The 23,195-nt window shown below is 38.6% G+C and overlaps 2 protein-coding genes across 8 annotated transcripts; one reads left to right on the top strand and one right to left on the bottom strand.

Moving 5' to 3' along the window:
* Window positions 1-929: 929 nt before the first annotated feature.
* LOC118469141 (E3 ubiquitin-protein ligase TRIM9-like) lies at window positions 930-18,143 on the top strand. 7 transcript variants are annotated; one of them, XR_008600028.1, is made up of 7 exons: window positions 930-1,166; window positions 3,886-3,932; window positions 5,413-5,565; window positions 6,338-6,641; window positions 7,410-15,265; window positions 17,743-17,866; window positions 17,930-18,143. XR_008600028.1 is itself a non-coding variant. In XM_055006006.1 (4 exons), the coding sequence occupies exons 3-4, from the start codon at window positions 6,307-6,309 to the stop codon at window positions 17,771-17,773; spliced, it is 366 nt and encodes a 121-aa protein (XP_054861981.1). In that variant the 5' UTR covers window positions 930-1,166; window positions 3,886-3,932; window positions 5,413-6,306; the 3' UTR covers window positions 17,774-18,143. The 7 variants fall into 7 exon arrangements, 1 of the variants encoding a protein (XP_054861981.1); XR_008600029.1 differs by having other exon boundaries at window positions 5,413-5,833; XR_008600030.1 differs by having other exon boundaries at window positions 5,413-6,641; window positions 17,971-18,143.
* On the bottom strand, window positions 6,747-14,393 carry LOC111584580 (gastrula zinc finger protein XlCGF58.1-like). The gene is made up of 4 exons (XM_023293741.3): window positions 14,258-14,393; window positions 11,677-11,778; window positions 8,568-10,781; window positions 6,747-7,550 (listed from the first exon to the last, which is right to left on the bottom strand). Exons 2-4 carry the CDS (start codon window positions 11,692-11,694, stop codon window positions 7,548-7,550), a joined length of 2,235 nt encoding a protein of 744 aa, XP_023149509.2. The 5' UTR covers window positions 11,695-11,778; window positions 14,258-14,393; the 3' UTR covers window positions 6,747-7,547.
* Window positions 18,144-23,195: the final 5,052 nt, after the last annotated feature.

Genomic DNA, 23,195 nt, shown 5'->3' with positions numbered 1-23,195 from the left:
TGGAGGGAAGTGAAATACAGTAGATCTTGTCACTGGAAGTAGTTTGCACTGTTCAAGCATACAAACGTTTCCTTACTACAGGTATTTATTTCAAAAGCTTTATGTTGTGAAAAAACTGAGATTTGGACATTTGCGTTTCTTGTGCCTTAACTTGTCATTTTGTAAAGATGGTATTTATTTTTTGTTTCATTGTTTGGAAATATCAGAATTTGCACATTATTTTACATTCTTGTCTGTCTAATCACATCATTTCTAAAAAATAAATCAGACATTACTATCAAACAGTTAATCAGTACTTGAGTAGTCTTTCACCAAACACTTTTTTAGTCTCACTTAAGCGATTTCTTTAGATGACTACTTTTTACTTTTATTTGAGTGATATTATTTTGAAGTAATGTTACTCTTACTTGAGTACAATTTTTGGCTCCTCTACCCACCTCTGCTTCCAAGTACTTTTACTGAAATATTCTCGGTAAGCAGAATTTTTAAGTAACTGTCCTGCATTTCCATTTGATTCCATCTACACCAATACATTGCAGATTAATTCCATCACAGTTGTTCTGATTCTTTGCTCTTCTTTTCCAGTAATGTAGATTCTGAATCAATGACATGATGAGAAATAACAGTGAAAGTTTCAGGTTTTCCTCTTTAACAGTTCCTGATATATTGTTGTTCAAACAGCCTTAGATTTGAATTCATATCCAAACCTGCAGACACTCGGTTTCTGGGTATTTATTACATTTATTTAATTATTTTAAAGACAGAAACGTCTCAATACATCGGTGTATTTTTATTATAGAAATATTAATATTTCATTGTATCCCAGATTTCAGGCCAGTCAGAGACGATATGGAGCAGAAAGTCAACTTTAATCCATGTCGTTTTGCAGTGATCGTTTCTGCGCATGTGCGGCTCATGTCCAGCGAGCCCATTGGTTCACGGAGACGTCGTCCGCTGATAACGCATTAAACTGTCAACACTCGTAGCCATAGACTGAACATAAAGATCTTTATATACAGTCTATGGTCGTACCGGAGCCTTGTTTTGTTTCCACTAGCGACGAAACGAACATGTGGCCGCCGACAGAAGCAGCTTAAAGTCTGTGAGGGAGAATTTGAGCAGCAGCGACGTGAATTTGTGCCGGAAACGGGTGAAGACGGAGTTAGGTAAAGTTGGCAAGATATTCACAGATTCGGACTTCCGGCATCAATAACTCATGAGATATACGTTGTAAAAACATAAACAATGCCTCTTTCAAATCGTTGTAAGCTAGACAATGTGCTACGAGGCCAGTTTTATCAAAAGTCGCTGTCTTTCAAGCTGCAGAAATAACATTGATGTCTATGAGCAGCCGGCTGTGCGACGAGTGAACAGGGACCGTCTGCAAATAGCAAAACTGCTGCAACAGCGAAGAGAGACACTACACAAATATTCAATAACTTAACTTTTATACACTGTAGCGTCACCAAATTTACTGGAGCCATCAATTGTGTCTTGCTGGTCATACTATAAGTCTTGGTTTGATACTAAATACAAAATCTGAATGTTAAGGAATTTTCATTATTTAATTATTTTATTAGTCATAAAATTCAATAACTTCACTCTTATATACAGTAGAGTCACCAAATTTATTGCAGCCATCAGTTGTGTCTTGCTGGTCATACTACAACTCTTGGTTTGATGCTAAATACAAAATCTGAATTTTAAGGAATTTTCATTATTTTATTATTATTTTATTAGGCATAAAATTCAATAACTTCACTATTATATACTGTAGTGTCACCAAATTTACTTCAGCCATCAATTGTCTCCTCCTACAACTCTTGGTTTGATGCTAAATACAAAATCTGAATTTTAAGGAATTCGCCAGATATTCAGGAGACCCTCAACACTGGCTCTCTTTCAGACAACTCAGGAATAAATGCACCTCGGCTGTAAGAAAAGCCAAATCTGAATATTTCTTTTCTCTAATCACTAGCTCCTACTCAAACCCAGTTATGTTCTGGAAAGTAGTGAACCTAGAAAAAAGGAGGACCTCAAATACACTGCCCACTAGTATAACAATTGATGACTGTGTGATTTCTAACATCACACATTTTCCATGCCTTTAATAAGCACTTTGCAGATGTTGCATATCTATTTGAAAAAGAATATCATGACCTCCCATCAGTTGATGTTGGTTTTTTGAATGCAGGGGACCACACTTCTTTTTTTCCCTTCCATTATGCTTAGGTTCTGAATGCACTGCAAGCCTTAGACCCCAGGAGTTCCACTGGAGAAGACAAACTGGATTCCTTCCTTCTAAAACTGGTTGCTCCAATTATTGCAGAGCCATTAAGGCCATATATTTCATTTGTCCATGACAACAGGAAATTGTCCTATGTTATGGAAATCTGCACATATAATTCCCCTGCATAAAGGAGGCTCAAGAGATGACATGAACAATTATGGCCTCATCTCTAAACTGCCCTGTTTAGCAAAAGTGATGGAATCCCTGGTAAACAATCAACTAAAGTCATTCCTCTCAATCTACTCTGTACTTAGCTCACACCAGTGTGGTTTCACAACAAATCATAGCACAATTTCAGCCATCACATTAGTCACAAATCACATCATATCAGCACTGGACAAGAAGCAACACTGTGCAGCAGTTTTTGTAGATCTGTCCAAGGCCTTCCATACAGTTGATCACGACATACTGTTAAGTAAAGTCTTCAACATAGGACTGAGTGAAAGTGCATGTGCCTGGTTTCATGACTATTTGTCTGAGAGGCGTCACTGCATTAAATCAGGTGACACCAAATCAGACTTCTTGTTTATCAATAGGGGTGTGCCGCAAGGCTCCATTCTGGGCTCTGTACTCTTCTCTGTTAATATTAATGATATTGTGTCCTCTTTAAGTGGTTGCCATGCCCATTTGGACACGGATGACACCATTGTTTATTGTATTGCAGATTTGGTACAGCTTGCTATCAACAATTTGCAACTTGCCTTTAATCAGCTTCAAAAATCTCTTTTAAATCATAAACTTCTTTTCAACGAAACAAAAACAAAGTACATGCTGTTCTCCAGAGCCAGAAATATTAACCATGAAACTTTGAATTTGGTTACTATAGAAGGCTCTAGAATTGGAAGAGTCACTGAATATAAATATCTTGGCGTATAGATACACGAGGATTGAACATTCAAACACCATGTAAACAACCTTGTCACTAAAATGGGACAAAATATAATTTTTTTTGTACAGAAACAAATCCAGCTTTCCTTTGTTCAGTAGGGTTAGGGTTAGAGAGTTGTTAAAGAGTTGTTGAAGCTGTGTTGTTATCTATCATTGATTATGGTGATGTGATTTACAGACATGCTGCAACATCAGTTCTAAAGCCTTTGGACAGTGTATATCACTCTGCTCTTAGATTTATTACTGGTGACGGGTACAGAACTCATCATTGTGTTCTGTATGAGAAGGTTGGTTGGCCTTTTCTGGTAGAGAGGCGCAACAAACATTGGCCTTTATAAATCTTTAAGGCGCTCGTTGGAAAATGACCACCTTACATGTCAACCTTGTTAGAGTGGAATGCTGGTAGCTATACAACTCACTCTACTGATCTGTTACTTCTTAAAGTTCCTCTAGCATGTACTGAACTTCGTAAAACAGCCTTTTCTTTTCATGCTCCAAGCTCATGGAACATCCTCCAACACTCTCAAAAAATTGATCTTCTTCCGTCTCTTTCAGAGTTCAGGACGTTGATGTCTAACCGTTGTGTTTCAACTGTTTTACCTGACTTTATTTTATCTACCTTGTCACTGATGAGATTATTGTTCACACTGATTATTCTGTACTTGTTTTATTGTTCTGTGGTTCTAATGTGTCTTTAATCTCCACAGCACTGGAAATGAGGGAAACCTCGATGTCCTTTGGAGTATAAACAAAGGTTTGAATGAATGAATGAATAAAATTGTATGTGCTTAACTTTAATATTTAAATTAGCACCTACAAAAACTGAAAAAACACTGTAAAAAACAGATTTTTTTTGTTCCTTAAAGTTTTAAACTCTATTTTTAACAATTTACTGTTAATTTATACATTTTTTCCTGTTTTGAAACACTTACAGAAAAAAATGACAATTAATTTAGACATAAATTGTAAAAGACGTTTACCGTAAAATTACACACTGTATGTAAATCAGCAAAAAATACTATTTTACTAATATTTGTTGTTAAAAATTATATATATTAGACATGAAAAATAACAGATATATATTTTTTGTCTTTCTCTCAATCTTTCCAACTTGTATTTTTTCAAATGGTCGATAATTTTTTCAAATGCTTGACCATAAAAATGCATTGTTTTCACCGTATTTATAAAAATATTTTTTGAATGTTACTGTATCTTACAGTTTTTTAAAACTTATCTTTTCTGGCACCCTTACTGCTGGATTTTTTACGTATGTTTTTTTACAGTGTATATAAATAACATTGACTAGACCTAATCAGCTTTTACAGTAGACATGAATCAAATTTTGTTTGTGGTGTTTATAGCAACGAAAAATTAAATCAGCCCAAGAATGGCATACAATCCACTTAAACTTATTATGTCTTGTGCAACATTATCATTTGTTTTTCTGTCAACCTGTCAAGTGTGAGTTCAATATTTATTCTTGACATACTTTGTTTTTGTATTTTGGGTGAATTGAACTTTCTTGATAATTATTACTATATTTTACTGACAAGAAACGATAAATATGTATTTAAAGAGCAAATTAGGTAGATTTTTCTGATTAATAATTTATTTTTCTAACCTCTTTTTCTGTTCTGCTGTTTGAGTACTGACAGGAGTTAGCAAGAGGGATCATATTTCTCCTATACTGGTCTCTCTTCATTGGCTTCCTGTTAAATCTAGAATAGAATTCAAAATCCTTCTTCTGACATATAAAGCTCTTAACAACCAATCTCCATCATATTTTAAAGACCTGATAGCACCATATTATCCTAGCAGAACTCTTCCCTCTCAGACTGCAGGCTTACTTGTTGTTCCTAGAATCTCTAAAAGTAGAATGGGAGGCAGAGCCTTCAGTTATCAGGCACCTCTCCTGTAGAACCAGCTCCCAGTTTGGGTTCTGGAGGCGGACACCCTCTCTATTTTTAAGACCAGGCTTAAAACCTTCCTTTCTGACAAATCTTATAGTTAGGGCTGACTGGGGGACCCTGAGGGGGTGAGCTGGTGTCGTCATTTGCACAACTGACTTCCCCTCTCGCCGTCCCTTAGTTCTGCCCCTAGTTATGCTGCTATAGGCCTAGGCTGCTGGGGAACCTCTCTGGATGCAGAGCCCTTCTCTATCTACCTTTATATTTAATATATATACCATTATTGCATTACACTCACTCTGTTTCTCCCTGTGTCCTTTCTCCAAGTGTCCCTGGTCCCAGAGCTGGATGCTTCACATGTGTGGTTGTTCTCCCACCAACTGGCCTAGTCTCCATCTGTGGGATGCTGCTGCTGACCTTCCTCCAGCCCACTGCTTCCAGCTGCCCATTTCCACCAATCTACTCTGCATCACCCTCACTGTAGTTGATATGCTCATCTACATACTGTTTAAATTTTACTACCAGCTATATATGTAGTATATTTACTGCCAGAGCAGATAAACTATCAATCAATTTCAATGTTAGCTTGTACGTATCATTTAGCTTATCATACATGTATAAAATTGTGTGTTATATGTTCCTTGTTCCCCACCTCCCTCTTCCCCCATCCCTCCCCCTCTCTACCTCTTCTGTCCCTCTCAACCCGCCCAGCCAGCAGGCAGATGGGTCCCCCCACATAAAGAGCCAGGTTCTGCTCAAGGATTTTTTCCCTGTTAAAAGGGTGTTTTTGTTGCCACTGCCGCCTTAGGGCTTGCTCTGGGGGTCAGGCATATGGGTTCTGTAAAGCGTCTTGAGACAATTTGACTGTAATTGGTGCTATATAAATAAAACTGAATTGAATTGAAACTGAATTGTTCCAAGCAGGCACCAGTTAAGATTTGCAGACTGTCTGACACAGATGTGATAACATAGAAATTATTCAGCTTTATAGAGTGTAAGTTAAGTCACATAGTGTTAAGATAAGGATTATTAATCTTATTCATAATGTTAAGTGATACTGACTCTTTTTATCTTTTTATAGTACTACTACTCTTTCCATTTAGATATTTTTTACAGTGTAACTCCACTTCATTGAACTTTTAACCGCCAGTATCACGTTGTGTTTGTAAAGTCATCATCACTGCATCAGGTCCTGGTGTGGTTGTGTATTTCTACTAAACAATGGTGTGTACTAACCTCCTCCTGTGTACAGTTGCCTGGTTCACCTTGGACCCGGCCTCTGCTCACCCCGACATCATCTTCTCCAACGACAACCTGACGGTGACCTGCAACAGCTACGACGACCGGGTGGTCATGGGGAACTCCGCCTTCTCCAGAGGCGTCTATTACTGGGAGATGACCATCCATCGCTATGACAACCACCCCGATCCAGCGTTGGGCATCGCCCGGGCCGACGTGCTGAAGGACGTGATGCTGGGGAAGGATGACAAGGCCTGGGCCATGTACGTGGACAACAACCGCTCCTGGTTCATGCACAACAACTCACACACCAACAGGTAACCAAGAAAAAGACCAATGACTGTCTGTGCTTTAATGCTGATGTTGTTTTTGATTTATTCATTTTAGCATATGTTTGGAAAAGACTCACCAACGCACAGTGATGGAAGAAGTAGTCTGATCCTTTTATTTTGAAAAAAGTAGCAGTAAAAACCTAAATTACACTGAAGTAAAAGTACAGAGGTTATCAGCAAAATGTAGCTCTAGGATCAAATAAATAAAAAACAGCCCGTGCGTGTGACATATTACTGTATATGTCAGTTTTGTCATTGCAGGTGGTTGAGAGAACAACTTTAAACTATTTTACTACATTTCATCCAAGATGAATCTGAAGGGTTCAGAGTTGATTATCAACCATTTTATATTAATTTAACAAATTACTGGATGTTTGTTTGTTTGTCCTGTTGTTTGCTAGGCCATTTCATATACTGTACTAAAACTTTACGCTAAAGAACCAGTGGATGTGGGTTTAAATGAAGCAACCAAAGGAAAATTTCATGAATCAGCATTTAAAACAATCGAACAAGACACTTAACAGTGCATAAGCTACAATTTCACTTTCTAAAAAACAAAGTTCATGGTGTTGAAGCTCAAACCAGGATTTTCAGCTTGCTCCCTACAGCAGTGCACCAAAGTAGAAAGAGAAAGTCAAACCAAAGAACCTTCTTCAGTTGACTTCAGAGTCTCCACGTGTCTTCTGCTGAACACTAGTCCAGATTTAATAGGAACTTTTCTTGACAGAGTCTTTCTCTTTGCCTCCCATCAAGCTTTGACTGGTGAAAAACAGACAACAGTTGTATGAACAGTCTCTCCCATCTCAGCTGCTGAAGCTTGGAACTCCTTCAGAAGAGTATTAGGTGTCCTGGTGACCTCTCTCACTTCTTTTGTCCTCGGTCACTCATTCTTTACTGGATTAAAAGCAGTAACAGGGGAAAAACTTCTAAGTGGGGTGAATACTCTTTACAGGCACTGTACTTGCTGATGCTTTATTTTTACTTTGTAGTAGAAATTAAGGAAACCTCATCAGAAAATACAAATAGAGAGATGATTAAAACATGATCGATCGAATGCAACATTAACCAAGACACTAAACAAGAGATTACACCTGAATTCTGTGGAGCCTGATCTCAAGGACTTTAAGTTTGTGGACGACTTCAGGAACTTGTACTGGACCCGGCATGGGGAAATCTTCTTGGCAGACGTTCAGTTTGTGTCCAGTGTGCATATCTGTGCCGCTCTGCTTGGAAAACAAACACACAAACACAGTGGAAGTCAAGGTTTCCTGCAGTATTGAAGAACTGATGCCTTGCCTGAAATACAGAGCACCACTACTGACATCTGAAGACACTTTGACCTGTTGTAGTTTAACATTCAGTTGTCTGAGCTTCCAGAAAGATTAACACTCATATAGAAAGAAAATGACTGCAGGGGTTTAAACTAGGTACACCTGGATAAAATACTTTTGGCTCACAATCCAAGGTGAGTCATGAAATACTTAGCATCTGCTGATAACGTATCCCTCCATAATACACACATCAGCTATTGTAGATGAGCTGCAGTACCTCGTTGCACCACAGGGTGGAGCTTCTTGCCAGAGACTTATATGAGGCTCACTGACATGAGGCCAGCAAGCAAGTGATGAGTTAAGCTGGGTTTATATTCGCTAAATATCCAACATCCCAGTAGAATATTTAACACTGATGTGATGTCTTTTCAACATTATGTGGTGAGAACAAGTTTATGCTGATGCTGATCACGTCAGAATTCCCAATCTTACCTACATCCCCAGATTAACCTGGACCAGATTTCTGTGTCAAGACTGGCCACAGTTCTTCAAAACAGTATCACACTAAATTTCACAACAATATCCAAAATATCCAATGCAGAATAGTGTGTACACTGTTGCTGAGACAACTTTTACATACCTTACTGTGACGTTGATTGAATGCTTTCTTTCTGGTGTGGATCTGCTGGTGTTGTTTCAGGGAAGCCAAAGTTCTAAAAGTCTTATTACACTCGTCACATCTGTAGGGTCTGTCCTCAGTGTGGTCACGTTGGTGAGAGACTCCAATGTTGTTGAAGCCTTTCCCATACTGGTCACAGCGGTTCGGTTTAACCCTGGTGTGGGTAACTTCATGAGCTTTTAAGTGTGAGAATTGTGCAAATGGTTTTCCACAGTGATCACATACGTACACGTCATGTCCAGTGTGGATGCGCTGGTGACATTTTAGGCTCCTCTGGTGCTTGAAAGTTTTTTCACAGTAGTCACAGTGGTACAGCTGTCTACCAGAATGGGGGCATTTATGGATCAATAACTGTTCATGTTGAGTAACGGTTTTCACACACTGATCACAGTTGGATGGTTCACCTCCTCTGTGGACGATTTGGTGTGTTGTTAAATTACTCTTGGTAGTAAAAGCCTTCCCACACTGATCACAGATGAATGGTCTAACTCCACTGTGAATGAGTTGATGGCTTGCTAAATGTAACTTGTAAGTAAATGTCTTCCCACATTGATTACAGATGAATGGTCTAACTCCACTGTGAATGAGTTTATGGGTTCTTAGGTTGCCCATCTGAGTAAAAGTTTTCCCACACTGATCACAGCTGAATGGTCTAACTCCACTGTGAATGAGTTGATGTTTTGTTAAACTACTCTTGGAAGTAAAAGTCTTCCCACACTGATCACAGCTGAATGGTCTAACTCCACTGTGAACGAGCTGATGGGTTCTTAGGGCGCCCATCTGAGTAAAAGCCTTCCCACACTGATCACAGCTGAATGGTCTAACTCTAACTCCACTGTGAATGAGTTGATGGCTTGTTAATGTCCTCTTGGAAGTAAATGTCTTCCCACACTGATCACAGCTGAATGGTCTAACTCTAACTCCACTGTGAATGAGTAGATGGCTTCGTAGATTACTCTTGGTAGTAAATGTCTTCCCACAGTGATCACAGCTGAATGGTCTAACTCCACTGTGAATGCGTTGATGTCTTGTTAGTTCCCTCTTGTCAGCAAATGTCTTCCCACACTGATCACAGCTGAATGGTCTAACTACACTATGGACGATTTGGTGTGTTGTTAAATTACCCTTGGTAGTAAATGTCTTCCCACACTGAACGCAGCTGAATGGTCTAACGCCACTGTGAATGAGTTGATGGTCTGTTAATTTCCTCCTGTGAGTAAAAGTCTTCCCACACTGATCACAGCTGAATGGTCTAACTCCACTGTGAATGAGTTGATGGCTTGTTAATGTACTCTTGTGAGTAAAAGTCTTCCCACACTGATCACAGCTGAATGCTCTAACTCCACTGTGAATGAGTTGATGGCTTGTTAATGTACCCTTCTCAGTAAAAGTCTTCCCACACTGACCACAGATGAATGGTCTAACTCCACTGTGAATGACTTGATGTCTTGTTAAATGACCCTTGAAAGTAAATGTCTTTCCACACTGATCACAGCTGAATGGTCTAACACCTCTGTGAATGACTTGATGGATTGTTAAATTACCCTTGGAAGTAAATGTCTTCCCACACTGATCACAGCCGAATGGTCTAACTCCACTGTGAATGAGTTGATGTCTTGTTAATGTCTTCTTGGAAGGAAATGTCTTCCCACACTGATCACAGCTGAATGGTCTAACTCCACTGTGAATGAGTTGATGTTCTGTGAATATCCTCTTCTCAGTAAAAGTCTTCCCACACTGATCACAGCTGAATGGTCTAACTCCACTGTGAATGACTTGATGGATTCTTAGGTTGTACATCTGAGTAAAAGTCTTCCCACACTGATCACAGTTGAATGGTCTAACTCCACTGTGAATGAGTTGATGTCTTGTTAAATTACCCTTGGAAGTAAAAGTCTTCCCACACTGATCACAGCTGAATGGTCTAACTCCACTGTGAATGAGTTGATGGGTTGTTAGATTACTCTTGGAAGTAAAAGTCTTCCCACACTGATCACAACTGAACTGTTTGTCCACAGTGTGAATTCGCTGGTGAATTCTTAGCTTTGTTGCTGTGATAAAAGTCTTGCCGCATTGATCACAACTGAGTGATTCATCTCTGTTTGTTGTTGTTGGGGAACCGTTGTTTTCCTCCACAGATTTCTGATGTCTCACTCCATTGTTGTTTTCACGTTTCTGTAGCAACAGTCAAAGACACAAACAGACGCAGTGATTTAAATGCAATTGTGAAACAAGAAAAGCACTTAGAGTGCAGTACTTTGTCAAGGCTGCTCAGTCGTATCATGTCAGACAGATGAAATTTTTAATAAAAGTTTACCTTGGGCTGAGCACAGGCGTGTTGTGCATGTGTATATTATGTACAGATACCGAATCGCGTGACGTAAATGTAGCGGACGGCAGGAACTGATGGGACTCGGAAACACTCTCACAATTTAATCAACTGTTCTTGGATGGTTTCCGATAGATAATTCCCAATATAAGTCCACAGTGGTCGATTTTTACAAGGATCGCATTACTCTCTTTCCATATTCTGGCATTTAGCAAAAAGGGATCATTTTGGCAATCCTAAATGACCTAAAACAGGAGAAGCGTCATTTGATTTCATGTGAGATATTGTTGAAAAAAACAAACCAAAAAAAAAAAACAAGGTCATATGTCGTTTTATACAGTGTAAGTAAACTTCTGGTTTCAACTGTCTGAATTTCTTGAGAAGGAAAAAGGCCTGCAAACTTACAATGCCCAAAAGTATTATTCTCTACCAAAGAAAACACTCATCCTTTCCTTCCAGAACATCTGGCTTGAAAAACAAGACTTTTCCTTCATTATTTATCTACGTCACCATGCAACACAGTTGTGGAATGTTTTACTAGCAGTTAGTTTGGCCTTAAACAAAAAATAAACAGCTTCCTAGCTGTCCACCATTTTATCCTCAGTTGATCTGCCTCTGCAGAGCTACGTCTCTCCAGCCAACATTACCTGGCTTTGGTTGATCATCTATTCAACTGGAGCAACTTTAGACATTCCAAAGAATAAATTAATGATGATGATATTACAGTGATATGTTTCTCACTTTTTGTGAAGAATCCATTTTTCCTCCGTTGTTGAGCTCAGAGAAAATGGCTGACAACGTTCCTCTGCTCCTCCGTCAGACTCTCCTCCTCCTGCCAATCACCTGTGACATCAAACAGATCTTAATTAGGATACCACTCTATATGCAAGTGTCAGAGTGTCCTATATGTTCATCAGCCAACACAGAGGACACATTTCAACTCAATAGTTGACTTTTAGCTCTTTTCAATGTCACCTAAAACTCATACAAATCAACTTGCACACAAAACAGACATGGAAAAAGACAATAAAGACAATATAAAAATTCTACTGCAGGTGATTCAAGACAGGAATGCTGCTAGAAAACTGGTTATGCTGGAAGTTAGTGTATGTATTTTCCTGCTCAGTGATCCTCAATAAAGCCACTTATTTCTAATGTGACTGCTGTACATCAGAGCTCTGAAACTTTCAACTTCATTTATATCCATGTGATTTTGAAGAAGTGCAATGAAGGAGACGTGGAAATCTCTTATCTTTCTTGGGCCAAATAAAAGTGGAATTAATGTTACTGACTCAATATTCTTTAATATGAAATACCTGGACACAAACATCAAAAATAAGTTATTTCCATTTAACTGTGTAGCGTGACTACTAAAGTAGTTAAGTTGAACTCGTTAATAAAGAGGCACCACCCTCAGTTTGTCTCAGGAAATTATCAATTTAAACAAAGTCTCAAAGACTTTGATTAAAATGAAGTTGATCAGTCTGATATATAGAAGTCTAGAATCAGGTTAATAGGCTAAAGGACGAGGCTTATGGTGAAAGGAGGGTAGATAGTGTTAGGATTTATTTTTTAAGGTACTACTAACTGAACACTGAAATTGATATTGCATATGAGTAATACAATATTGATCTTAATAACCATTTGTTGTGTCATTAATGTATGAGTTGTGTTGACCTGAATAGAGAGAGAGCATTAACCCCAGGGTTAAATACATGATGGATACAGACAGGTCAAGCTGGAAAGGTACAGCTGCACACACACACACATCAGTACAAAGAGTGTTTTCACACCCACACACACAGACACACAAAGATAGAGAGACTAGCTTTGCTTCATAGTATATTCCTATTTCCTTATAAGGGAAAAACTAATTGCACTGAAACTGCAAAACTCAGGGTTGTTTAAGGGTGGAAACCATAATAATCTTCCCTATGAGACACCACCAGTAGCTGCATCACATCACAGCTAACAAAGGAATAAACAAACTGGTAGAGAATGTGAAGAAGTTTGCAGCAGGTTTCTTTTTACAGCGACCCCCTCCGGGAGAACTAAGTCTAAACCAGTTTATCCCCACCATTAGCCAATCATATTTCAATATTTGAATTATATGTTTGTGTTTTATAACCAATCACAGTTCATCATACTGTATAAAATGTTCTGTTCATGTCAGATTTTATCCTTTTCTGGGAGGCTGTTCCAAACAGAAAATGTTCGTGTACAAGATTCTTTTAAGGTGTTGATATTTAGAAAATAAACAGCTTAATTGGAGAGAAGTAGTTTGTCTTCTGTCTCAAAAAACGAACACACTCAACAATAGCAAACAACCTAACACAATGAATCTATGATCTGAGTTACGATCGATAAATTTAGGAGTGAATAAATTTAACTATTATCAAGTTATTACAGCATCAACCCAACCAGGAGCAAACAGGAGAGGCTAGTTTTACCTACTTTGTGCAGCGCAGATCAGTTTGTCTTCAGGGCTGATGAAAAATAACTTGTTTAACGGTGGCTCTCGTGTTTTCTGTTGGCGTTAGCCAGGTAATACAAAAGGATTGTGAAAACTGCGAGCAAAGGCGCGGTGGAATTGAGAAAAAGAAAAAATGTTTTCTATCGTTTCTTATTGGCTCGTCAAAAAGAAGATTAAAGCACATAAGCTCAGGCTTATAAAGAAAGTGAGCAGTGTCTGAATATGTCGCAAAATTATAAAAGAGCGACAAAAATGAGACAAAGAAAAGAGCGCCAAAACGCCGAAATACAGAATCTGAGATTATTTGATCCACTTGTGTCATATTGAAGTTTCTGATCCAATGACATGATGAGAAGTAACTGAAAATTCCAGGCTTTAAATCTTAAATGGTTCCTGAGATTTTGTTGTTCAAACAGCCTCAAATTTAAATGTGAGAAAAAAAACGTGCTGATGTACATGTTAATTGGTTTTACAAAGAGACGATTTGTTCGTTTTAATTTCTCTGCAGGATTATTAGAAGGAGATCTGGTGGAAAAGGCCATCTATATGTTTTATTCATCTGTTCAATTACTGCTTATGTGCATTCATTTATTAGTAGTAGGCAGCGGGACTACACTTTTGTAGGTAAATTACGAGCACCACCTCAGTTCACTGAGAAAATGATCATTTTAGATTAAATCTCAAAGAGGCTTTAATGTAAATGAAGTTGATCAGTCTGTGAGCTGAAAGTCTTTAGTTGTGATTGAACTGACCTCAGCTCCCACACAAAAAAAGACACCAAACCGTGAATTGGTTGAAGAGAGTTGACGAAGCTGTGGGTGAAAATGTAGAGAGGTTGTGAGTGTGAACCTAGCAGAAGATGTGTGAGAAGCTCTTGTCCCTCCAGATGCCGGAGAAGGCCTCGAAGCGGACGGACTGTGTTTGCTGGAAGCGGCTCGGCAGCAGCTCGCAGTCCGTCTTCACCCGTTTCCGGCACAATTTCACGTCGCTGCTGCTCAAATTCTCCCTCACAGACTTTAAGCTGCTTCTGTCGGCGGCCACATGTTTGTTTCGTCGCTAGTGGCAACAAAAGAAGGCGACGGGACGACCGGCGACGGTTTAGTGCGTTATCAGCGGCCGACGTCTCCGTGAACCAATGGGCTCGCCCGACATGAGCTGCACATGCGCAGAAACGATCACTGCAAAACGACATGGATTAAAGTGGACTTTCTGCTCCATATCGTCTCTGACTGGCCTGGAATCTAGAATACAATGAAAGATTAATATTTCTAAAAGAAAAATACGCCGTTGTATTGAGACGTTTCTGTGTTTAAAGTAATGAAATAAATGTAATAAATACCCAGAAACTGAATGTCTGCAGGTTTGGTCATGAATTCAAATTTAAGGCTGTTTGAACAACAATATATCAGGAATATGGAAGCAAATCAGACTCATCAGATTCTGAATTTTAAAAGCTGCTGAATTTCTTACCTTGAATTTTTTTTGCATCAAAATTACGTATGTGAATTTTATATGCCTGAATTTAGCTCATCAAAATTCTAAAAACCAGTTAAAAATCCAATGTCTTCAAAATTCGCCATCAAAAAAATTCGATGTGTTCAAAATTCACCATCAAAAAATTCAGTGTTCAAAATTCGCCATCAAAAAAATTCAATGTTCAAAATTCGCCATCAAAAAATTCAATGTTAAAAAATTCGCTGTTCACATCCGGGGGACTCAGGCGTAAACAATCGATCCTGGCCAAACTCGAACCAACGCCCAGCCAATCAAGTGGCGCTCCTCCGGTCATGTGACGCAGACGGTTCACGTCACAAGACCGGGGTCAACCACGTTAACAGCATGAACAACGGCGCTTCAGTGAGTGTATTAATCCTTTTTGTCTTGTATGTGGTTTGTTTTTGTGAGAGTCAGTAAGCTGTAATGCATGCCGTTAGCTGCGCTAGCACAGCGTTAGCAGCGCTAATACAGCGCTAGCCGCGCTAATACAGCGTTAGCCGCGCTAATACAGCGCTAGCCGCGCTAGCACAGTAATAAGGTCACACAGAGAGCACGTTCTGCAGATGGGTAGTTGAGTAACAATTTTATAAACGCACAAAAGGGGGAAAGTGTGATTTATGCGCCCGAAAATGCAGTTAAGTCACAGAGCAGTAGGGTTGCCACCTTTCAGAAATGAAAATAAAGGACGCCCACCACGGCTCCTTGGGGCCACAGTTCAGGAAAATCGGAAAGATATTCACAGATTCAGAATTCCACCATCAATAACTCATTATAAACGATGCCTCTTTTCCATCGTTGTAAGGTAGACAATGTGCTACAAGCCTAGTTTTATCAACAGTAGCTGTCTTTCAAGCTGCAGAAATAACATTGGTGTCAACAGGAGCCAGTTGAAGGCTGCAGTGATTCTGGTGACACTACAGTGTATCAGAGAGAAGCTATTGAATATTTGTGTCTCTCTTTGCTGTTGCAGCAGTTTTGCAATTTGCACACGGTCCCTGTTCACTCCATAGACATCAATGTTATTCGTGCAGCTTGAAAGACAGCTACTGTTGACAAAACTGGGCTTGTAGCACATTGTCTACCTTACAACGATGGGAAAGAGGCGTTTATGTTTTGACCAATGTTGCCAACTCCTCAGTAAGGAAAGTAGCTATTGGCTGTCCTAAAAGTCACTAGAAGTCGCTAAATGATGTCATCGCCTAATTTGCATAATTTCCCGTTTGCATGTAATTGTAATCAACATTGTGGGAGAGACAAAAAGTGAGTTTAAAATACCCAAAATATGTTTTTGAACTAGAGGCTAAATGCAGTGATTTATTTTAGTGTGACAGTGAAGAAACATTTTCATTTCCATCCCGCTCTGTAAGCAGGACGGGATCTGCAGAGACTTTGATTCATCTGCCATCTGGACATGGAGTGATGTGGGTCTCCTCTAATTAGACAGTGGGATGCTGCAGGTCACTAGACTGACCTCCTGTGCTTTGTGAAGGGGAGGAGCTCACAGCGCCACCTGCTGCTCGTTGAGGACAGTAACTGCAGAACGATCCGAGCTTTCATGTCAGACAGGGGCGGATCCAGATTAATTTTAGTGGGGGGCGGGGGGCACAGAGGGGTACAACAGATATTTTTTTTGGGGGGGGGGTGTAAGAAAAAATTAAAGCTGCTACCGACCTCTCGCTTTTACAAAGTATTTTTCATGTTTTTTTTTTTTTGGCTCTTTAACCCAATAGGAAAGCTGTATATGACCTTTTCATTTTGGACTGTTAACATTCAAATTATGATGGACTTGTTTCCTTGTTTATGTGAATTACAGCATCATTAGCTGCGACATCTGCCTGTTCTGTAAAACTGGTAGCTCAACGAAAGCATCCTGAGGGCAATTAAGTGACAAATATTGTGCAAGAACAGCACTATTACAACCCTGTCAATTTCCACTTCTTAAAATGTTTACTGCCAATTATCACACATAAAGCAAGAAATAATATTCTGTACTAATACTTCTGTACTACCCAATACACAGTGAATAAATATTATCTGAAAGTCGGGTTATTGTTGTTTATCAGCACAATACAAAAAGATTCATGTTAGACATATCCCAGTTAAGACTAGAATATCATGATTTATGTAAATTTACCTCAATAATATGAATGTTCAGGTTAAGATTGTACAGTGATATTTATTATGTAAGTTTAACTGATTAAAGTTTATGACTCTGCACTGCAATATTATTTATTATTTAGATTTACATCATTATAATATTTAGGGTCAGACTCTACAGTATTAAGATTAAGAAATCAAATATTCTATAAAATGTAAATACACTGAACTCATTTGGATATATTTAAGTGAGACTCTACAATATTATTTGACACAAATCTATCTAAATCAAAATTTTAATCATTTTTACTCCAAACATTTACTGGACTGATTTAAACATTAAAATCACTCCTTTCTAATCCTCTGCTGTATGTTCAAACCTGAGGCCTTAAATAGAAACACACAAGTATCTGATTGAAGGAACTTCTGCAGAGTCCTGGTTCCAGAACATGATGATAGAATTACAGACAAACTTTAACAAAAGCTGCCTGAGAGTTTACAGGTTTTTATGTTGGATTTCTTCAGTCATTTAATGATAGTTATCAGCAATAATCAAGCGTTCATTTGATGAACTTCATTTCCTAAAACATCCAGAATTGGAGCTCATATCTTTGGCAGCTGTAAAGTTTCTGCTCCTTCAAAGTTCACAACACAATGAATTAATGCCTAAAACACTCTCAATGCTGGAGAGTGTTTGTGATGCTGAAGCAGTGAGCAGTTTTTCTGTTTCTTCTCTGGAGATGCACAATGAAGGACGTCTGCAGAGACTGAGAAAGAGTCTCACCACATCCTGACATGAGGAAAAAGACTTTATTGAAGACTACAATGAGAAAAACTATCAGACAGCAGACGGCTGCATTCAAGGTGAGCTCTGAACATTTGATCTGGAACAGGAATTCAATAACGGCAGCATGAGCTTCATTTCAGTCTGTAGCTGCTGAATTCATGGATGAATCATCTGGCACTAGAGAGGAAGACCATCAAACATCCACGTCAGCTGATGGAGGTCCAAGGGTCTCACCAAACAACCTACAGAGTGAAGACCTCAAATCTGATTGGACGGCCTCCTATTCAGCCACATCTGTGAACAAATGCCTCTAAGTTGATTTGTTTTCTAAAATAAATCTAGTTTGAGTCCTAATCTATGTCTGTATGTTTGCTTCTTTACACTGCTGTTAACAGTTTAGGCTGTTAGATTGTTCCAGATAAGACAAGTAAAAGATTCTTCAGAGCCGTTCTACCACGAGCCTGACAGGAAGAACTCCAACAGCTACTGAATGTTCCTGTGGTCCCCTCAAGGCTACAGGAGGAGTCCTACGAGGACGAGCCGGTCCACCTGATGTCGGCCAGTCGCTGTGGTTCAAAGCCAACACCGACTACGTGGACTTCTACTGGACCACACGGAGGCCTTCAAACCGGACCAACAAGTTCACCGACTCCCCGACTCGTGGGTCTGAGGACGCCGCCGAGCCTCGGTCCAGCCGGCCTCCTGTCTGTGGGTGTTTGAGTGCTGAGAGGTTTGTGGATGCATGTGAACATGTCTGTGTTGAAACAGCAGCTTTTGACTCACTAACGCTGGGAAAAACCAAGAGCTCCTTTATTTGTGACTTCCACTAAATAAAACTGATGAAAATAAGTTTGCCAGGGTTCTGACTGATAACAGATTATTAAATAATGAAAGTAATCGTTTAAATATTCCTTTAAACAATCCTTGTACGTCTACATTTCCTTTACACTGACTTCTTGGTATATGCACAAGTATTTAGGGTGGAATATACCGTTAAGCCCAATGTTCAAGGGTTCTTCTGGGAATATACCATTAAACCAACCTTTTAGGTAAATGTTCCAAGATGTTGGGTAGAATATACCATCAGATAAACCTTTTAGGTCTACATTGGAAGATTTTAGAGTAGCATATTACTCCAAACCATCCTTTAGCTCTACATTTAAGGTGGAATACTCCTTTACACCAAGATTTTTTGGTCTACATTGAAGGATTTTGGGTGGAATATTCCTTTGAACGAACTTTTTAAGTTTATGTTCAAGGATGTTGGGTGGAATATACCACCTGTGTTTGTGTTGCTCCTCGGCGACCCTAGACAGCCGGGTCGTAATGTTTTTTGAGCAACACACCATACTATGACTTTTTTACAATGACGGTTCTACTATGAAACCAGTTTGACATGTTCAGGCGTTCTTTGTGTGAAAACTAAACTAAATTTCCTTCACTAACCCAACCCTCTGGACTTCCAGTAAGCTGTGTTCCTATTGGCTGTCCAGGTGGCTGCTTGGTGTTATCAGGAACACCTGAGCAGCTCGGTGTCTTCCTGCTTTATTTAGCTGCAGACAAACATTTCCTCTGCTTCACCACTGAACCGGGTTTGGCTCTGTTGCTTTAGCTTGTTTTTAAGGCATTGGCTTGCAGCTTCCAGCAGTAAAATCATCTTTAATGTGTTTCTTGCTGTGTTTTAGGGCTTTGTACTGGATAGTTGTCTTGGTAAATGTGGTTCTTTAGCCACAGTTAGCACATGGTGCTAATGTGTGCAGTGATTAGTGGAGTTGGTACAGCTGAGTTGTGTCTTTATCTTGGCTGTAGTGAGTCTTTAGAGGTTTTTGGTCAGACACATTCTGTATTCTGGTTTGAGAAGCAACGTTGGTTGTCCAGAAGGTAAGAGTTCCTGTCCTGATTCTCTGTTCTCAGAGGTTCTCTGGTAGGCTGCAGGAGACTTTAGCGTTTGGGTTGTACTAGTTTGGTTTTTGTATGGTTTCATTTGGACGACTATCTTGAGACCCCTCCATGTGGTTTAGTGAGGTTTTCGGTAACAGTTCTACAAAGCAACCTGCAGCAGAAGAGACTTTGAGAGTTTTTAGGAAGTTCTGGAGACCAGACTTCAGAGCAGCAGAAACATTTGTCAGCAGTTTGAGCAGTAGAAGGTGAGCTTCAGAGTAGAAATGAGATGGAAACCTTCTTGACCCGTGTGGTGAGGTCCTGTACCAAGAGTTTGAGCAGGTTGTGAAGAGTCTGTAGTTCTTTGGTCTGAAAGCACAAGAAGAGTCGACTCATTAAAGGAGAAAACAGGAGATATTGTTGGTTCTTCTGTCACTCTGCAGTTTCCAGTTTCCTTAGACTGAATATAAAGTTTATATTTTAAATGATTTGCCATGTGAGCCCAAGAAGATTTCAATAAACTCCCTCCATCCCCTGGACACAACAGATTTTATTACAATGTAAAATCTTTTTTTTTAAAATGTTTTTTGTTTTAATCATAGTTTTAGCATAGTTTTTTCTCTTTGCTTGTTTAGTTTTGTCATCTGTGTGAACGGTGCTAAACAAATAAAGCTTATTGATAAACTGAATAATTGACTAACTCATGATTGTGACAACAGAAGTATTTTCATTGTGATTTAAGGGTTTGTTTCATTTCTAAGGTTGAGGTTAAAATCTTGACAGAAAAAAAGATTAAAGAAATAAACTACTTTTTAAAAAAAGCAATCAAATCAAAGGAAAAAAGCATTTAATACAACAAAACTTTTTATTAAACATTAAATACAATTAAATTACATTAAAGAGACAAAATATTTAATTAAATATTTAAACAGAAGATACAAAACATGTAATTATGAAATTAAACAAAATTTATTAAACAAAAATATGAAACATTAAAGATTAAATATTTTAGATAATTAAATATTTAAAAAATAAAATTAAACAAGAATATTAAACATTTTTTTTAAAAATACAAAACATTAAATTAGATTATTAAACCTTTAAAAATACAAAACATTGAATTAAAAATTAAATGTTTATTTGGAAAATTAAATCTTAAAGACAATAAAACTTTAAATAGGAATTATACAGAAAATACAATGAAGCATTTAAAAAGAAAATTAAACATTGAAAGGTGGTAAAACATTTAAAAAGAAAAACCTTAAAGATTTAATCGAAAAATTAAACACGGGGAAAGAAAAGGAAATTTTTCAAACAAGCCGATAAAACATTTGAAAAAACAATTCAACATTAAAAAGACAAAACATTTGGAAATCAAATCAGACATTAGAAAAGAATAAAAGGTGAGAAAAGAGCAAAACTAAACATTTAAGAAGAATCAAACTAAAGACAAAACATTTGAAAAGACACCAGTTAAACTTTAGAAGATCAAATTAAACAGAAGAAGCAATAAAATGATCAAAAGAGCAAAAACAGAAGTGTTTTCTAGTCTGAAATGAAAACATCAAGTTGTTTTTTCAAATGTTTCCTCTTTCTATGTTCTTGGTTTGATTGTGGAAAGATTTACTAAGAACTCATTTCAGAAAACTGCTTCCAGATAAAGTCTACTAGTAGTTGAAGGCATTGATCAAACTAATGTTACCTTCTGATCTCCACAAACTTTACTGTTCAGTGAAGAGAATCAAAGTTTGTTGAGTATTTCTAATAAACCCACAGGTGAAGGTCTGAGAAGAACTCAGATGGATGATCTAAATGTGAAATCAAGACTCATGGTCACAAGTTTTAAGGCTTCTGTTAACCATAAAGTTCAAACTAACAGAGAAGTACTGAGAAACTTTTAAAATTTCAGTCCTTAGACTGTCTAAAGGTTCAAACTAACAGAGAACTACTCAAGAACTTTTAGGATTTCAGTCCTCAGACTGTGGAAAGGTTCAAACTAACAGAGAACTACTCAGGAACTTAGAAGATATCAGTCCTTGGACTGTCTGAAAGTTCAATCTAACAGAGAACTACTGTGGGACTTAGAAAATTTCAGCCCTCAGACTGTCTGAAAGCTCAGGTCCTGAGGACTCGGGAGGTCTGGAGGCTTGGAAAGTCTTGGAACTGAGGGTTCAACCCTCCAGCACAAAGGCTGAAGCCCAACCTCCTGAGAAAAACGGTCGAGTCGAGACTCGAGTAAAAAAAAAAAACTCGAAAACGACAAAAAATAGATGATAAATGCGCAAAAAAAAGAAGAATTAGTATCTGAGCGAGTAGCTCAGGGGGATAAGAAGAGGACTACCAAGCGGAAGGTCGCAGGTTCAAGACCCGCCACCGGCCTTTTTCTTTGTTCGTCTTTGTCAGGATTTTGATAAAACTTAAGAAGGGTCTGGTCTTGAACCGGCGACCTGCAGCTCCATAGGCAAATCCTTAACTCACTGAGCTACAGATCAGATAAAAAGAAGTAATTTCGTCCGCCCTTTGGCATCGTAGTTTCTGAAGTCACCACACGGGCGGAGCCAAGGCGGAGTCTGGGTGGAGTCAGGGCGGAGAGTAGGCGGGGAGGTGGGCGGTGGCCTCCCCCCCTCTACTCCCCCACCTCCCCCCACCACCCACCACACCTTCCCCCGCCCGACGAGTTCTTCGAGTTTCCACGAGTTCTTCGAGTCTCCACAGGTTTTCCCAAGTTTCTGGAGTTTCCACCAGGTCGGAGGCAGAACAAGTTGTCATGAAGAGGTGTTGAAGTCGGCCAGGATGGACTGACTTTTTACAGCGACTAGAAGGAAGACCACTAGAAGAGCAGGTCTTTAACCACCATCCATAAAATCCATGGAGTCGACTCCAGAGAAATGAAGGGAGGTCAACTTTTATCAACCTCCATCCACATGTTCAACTTGATATCTTTAATTTGACATTTTTAGCACCAAAAACCTTTAGTATCACATTTTATTATCATTTCTTAGGACATTAATGGAATCCACCAGTAGATTTAGTTTTTGTTGACAAACTTTATTCTTGTCGTCATGGGACTGCAGTATTTAAAACTGTTCCTTCTATTTGACCTCATGTTTATTAGTTTTAGTAGAGAAAGTTATTTGTCAATTAGGCTCTTAAAAACCAAATAATGAATTGGATTAGTCAAGAGGTTTAAATTTCTTACTTTGTCATATTTTAAATATGACAAAAAAATATAAAAAAGTGTCTTGAGACAATTTGACCTGTAATTGGCGTTATACAAATAAAATTGAATTAAAATTGTATGTATCTTGTACTGTTGGAGTAATTCAGCCATACATGTTGGAAAACACATTTTCTTTGACTATTAATCTGTTGATTGTTTTCTCCAGTAATTCATTTCTTGTTTTGGTTTATAAAATGTCAAACCCAAATATATTCAGTTTACTGTCATAAAAACCAAAAAGATTTACATTCATGATGCAGGAATCAGGCAGTTTTTCACTTTTTATCTTAGTTTAGTCAGAAAGA

This window comes from Amphiprion ocellaris, chromosome 20, assembly GCF_022539595.1.
Source record: "Amphiprion ocellaris isolate individual 3 ecotype Okinawa chromosome 20, ASM2253959v1, whole genome shotgun sequence".
Taxonomy (NCBI): Eukaryota; Metazoa; Chordata; class Actinopteri; family Pomacentridae; genus Amphiprion; species Amphiprion ocellaris.
This window is presented reverse-complemented; position numbering and strand designations above follow the sequence as displayed.

Coding starts and splice junctions, on each gene's coding strand:
- LOC118469141 (XM_055006006.1), top strand. CDS start 6,307: ATGGTGTGTACTAACCTCCTCCTGTGTACAGTTGCCTGGTTCACCTTG. Junction 6,642..17,742: donor AACAACTCACACACCAACAG/GTAACCAAGAAA, acceptor TCTTCTCTGGAG/ATGCACAATGAAGGACGTCT.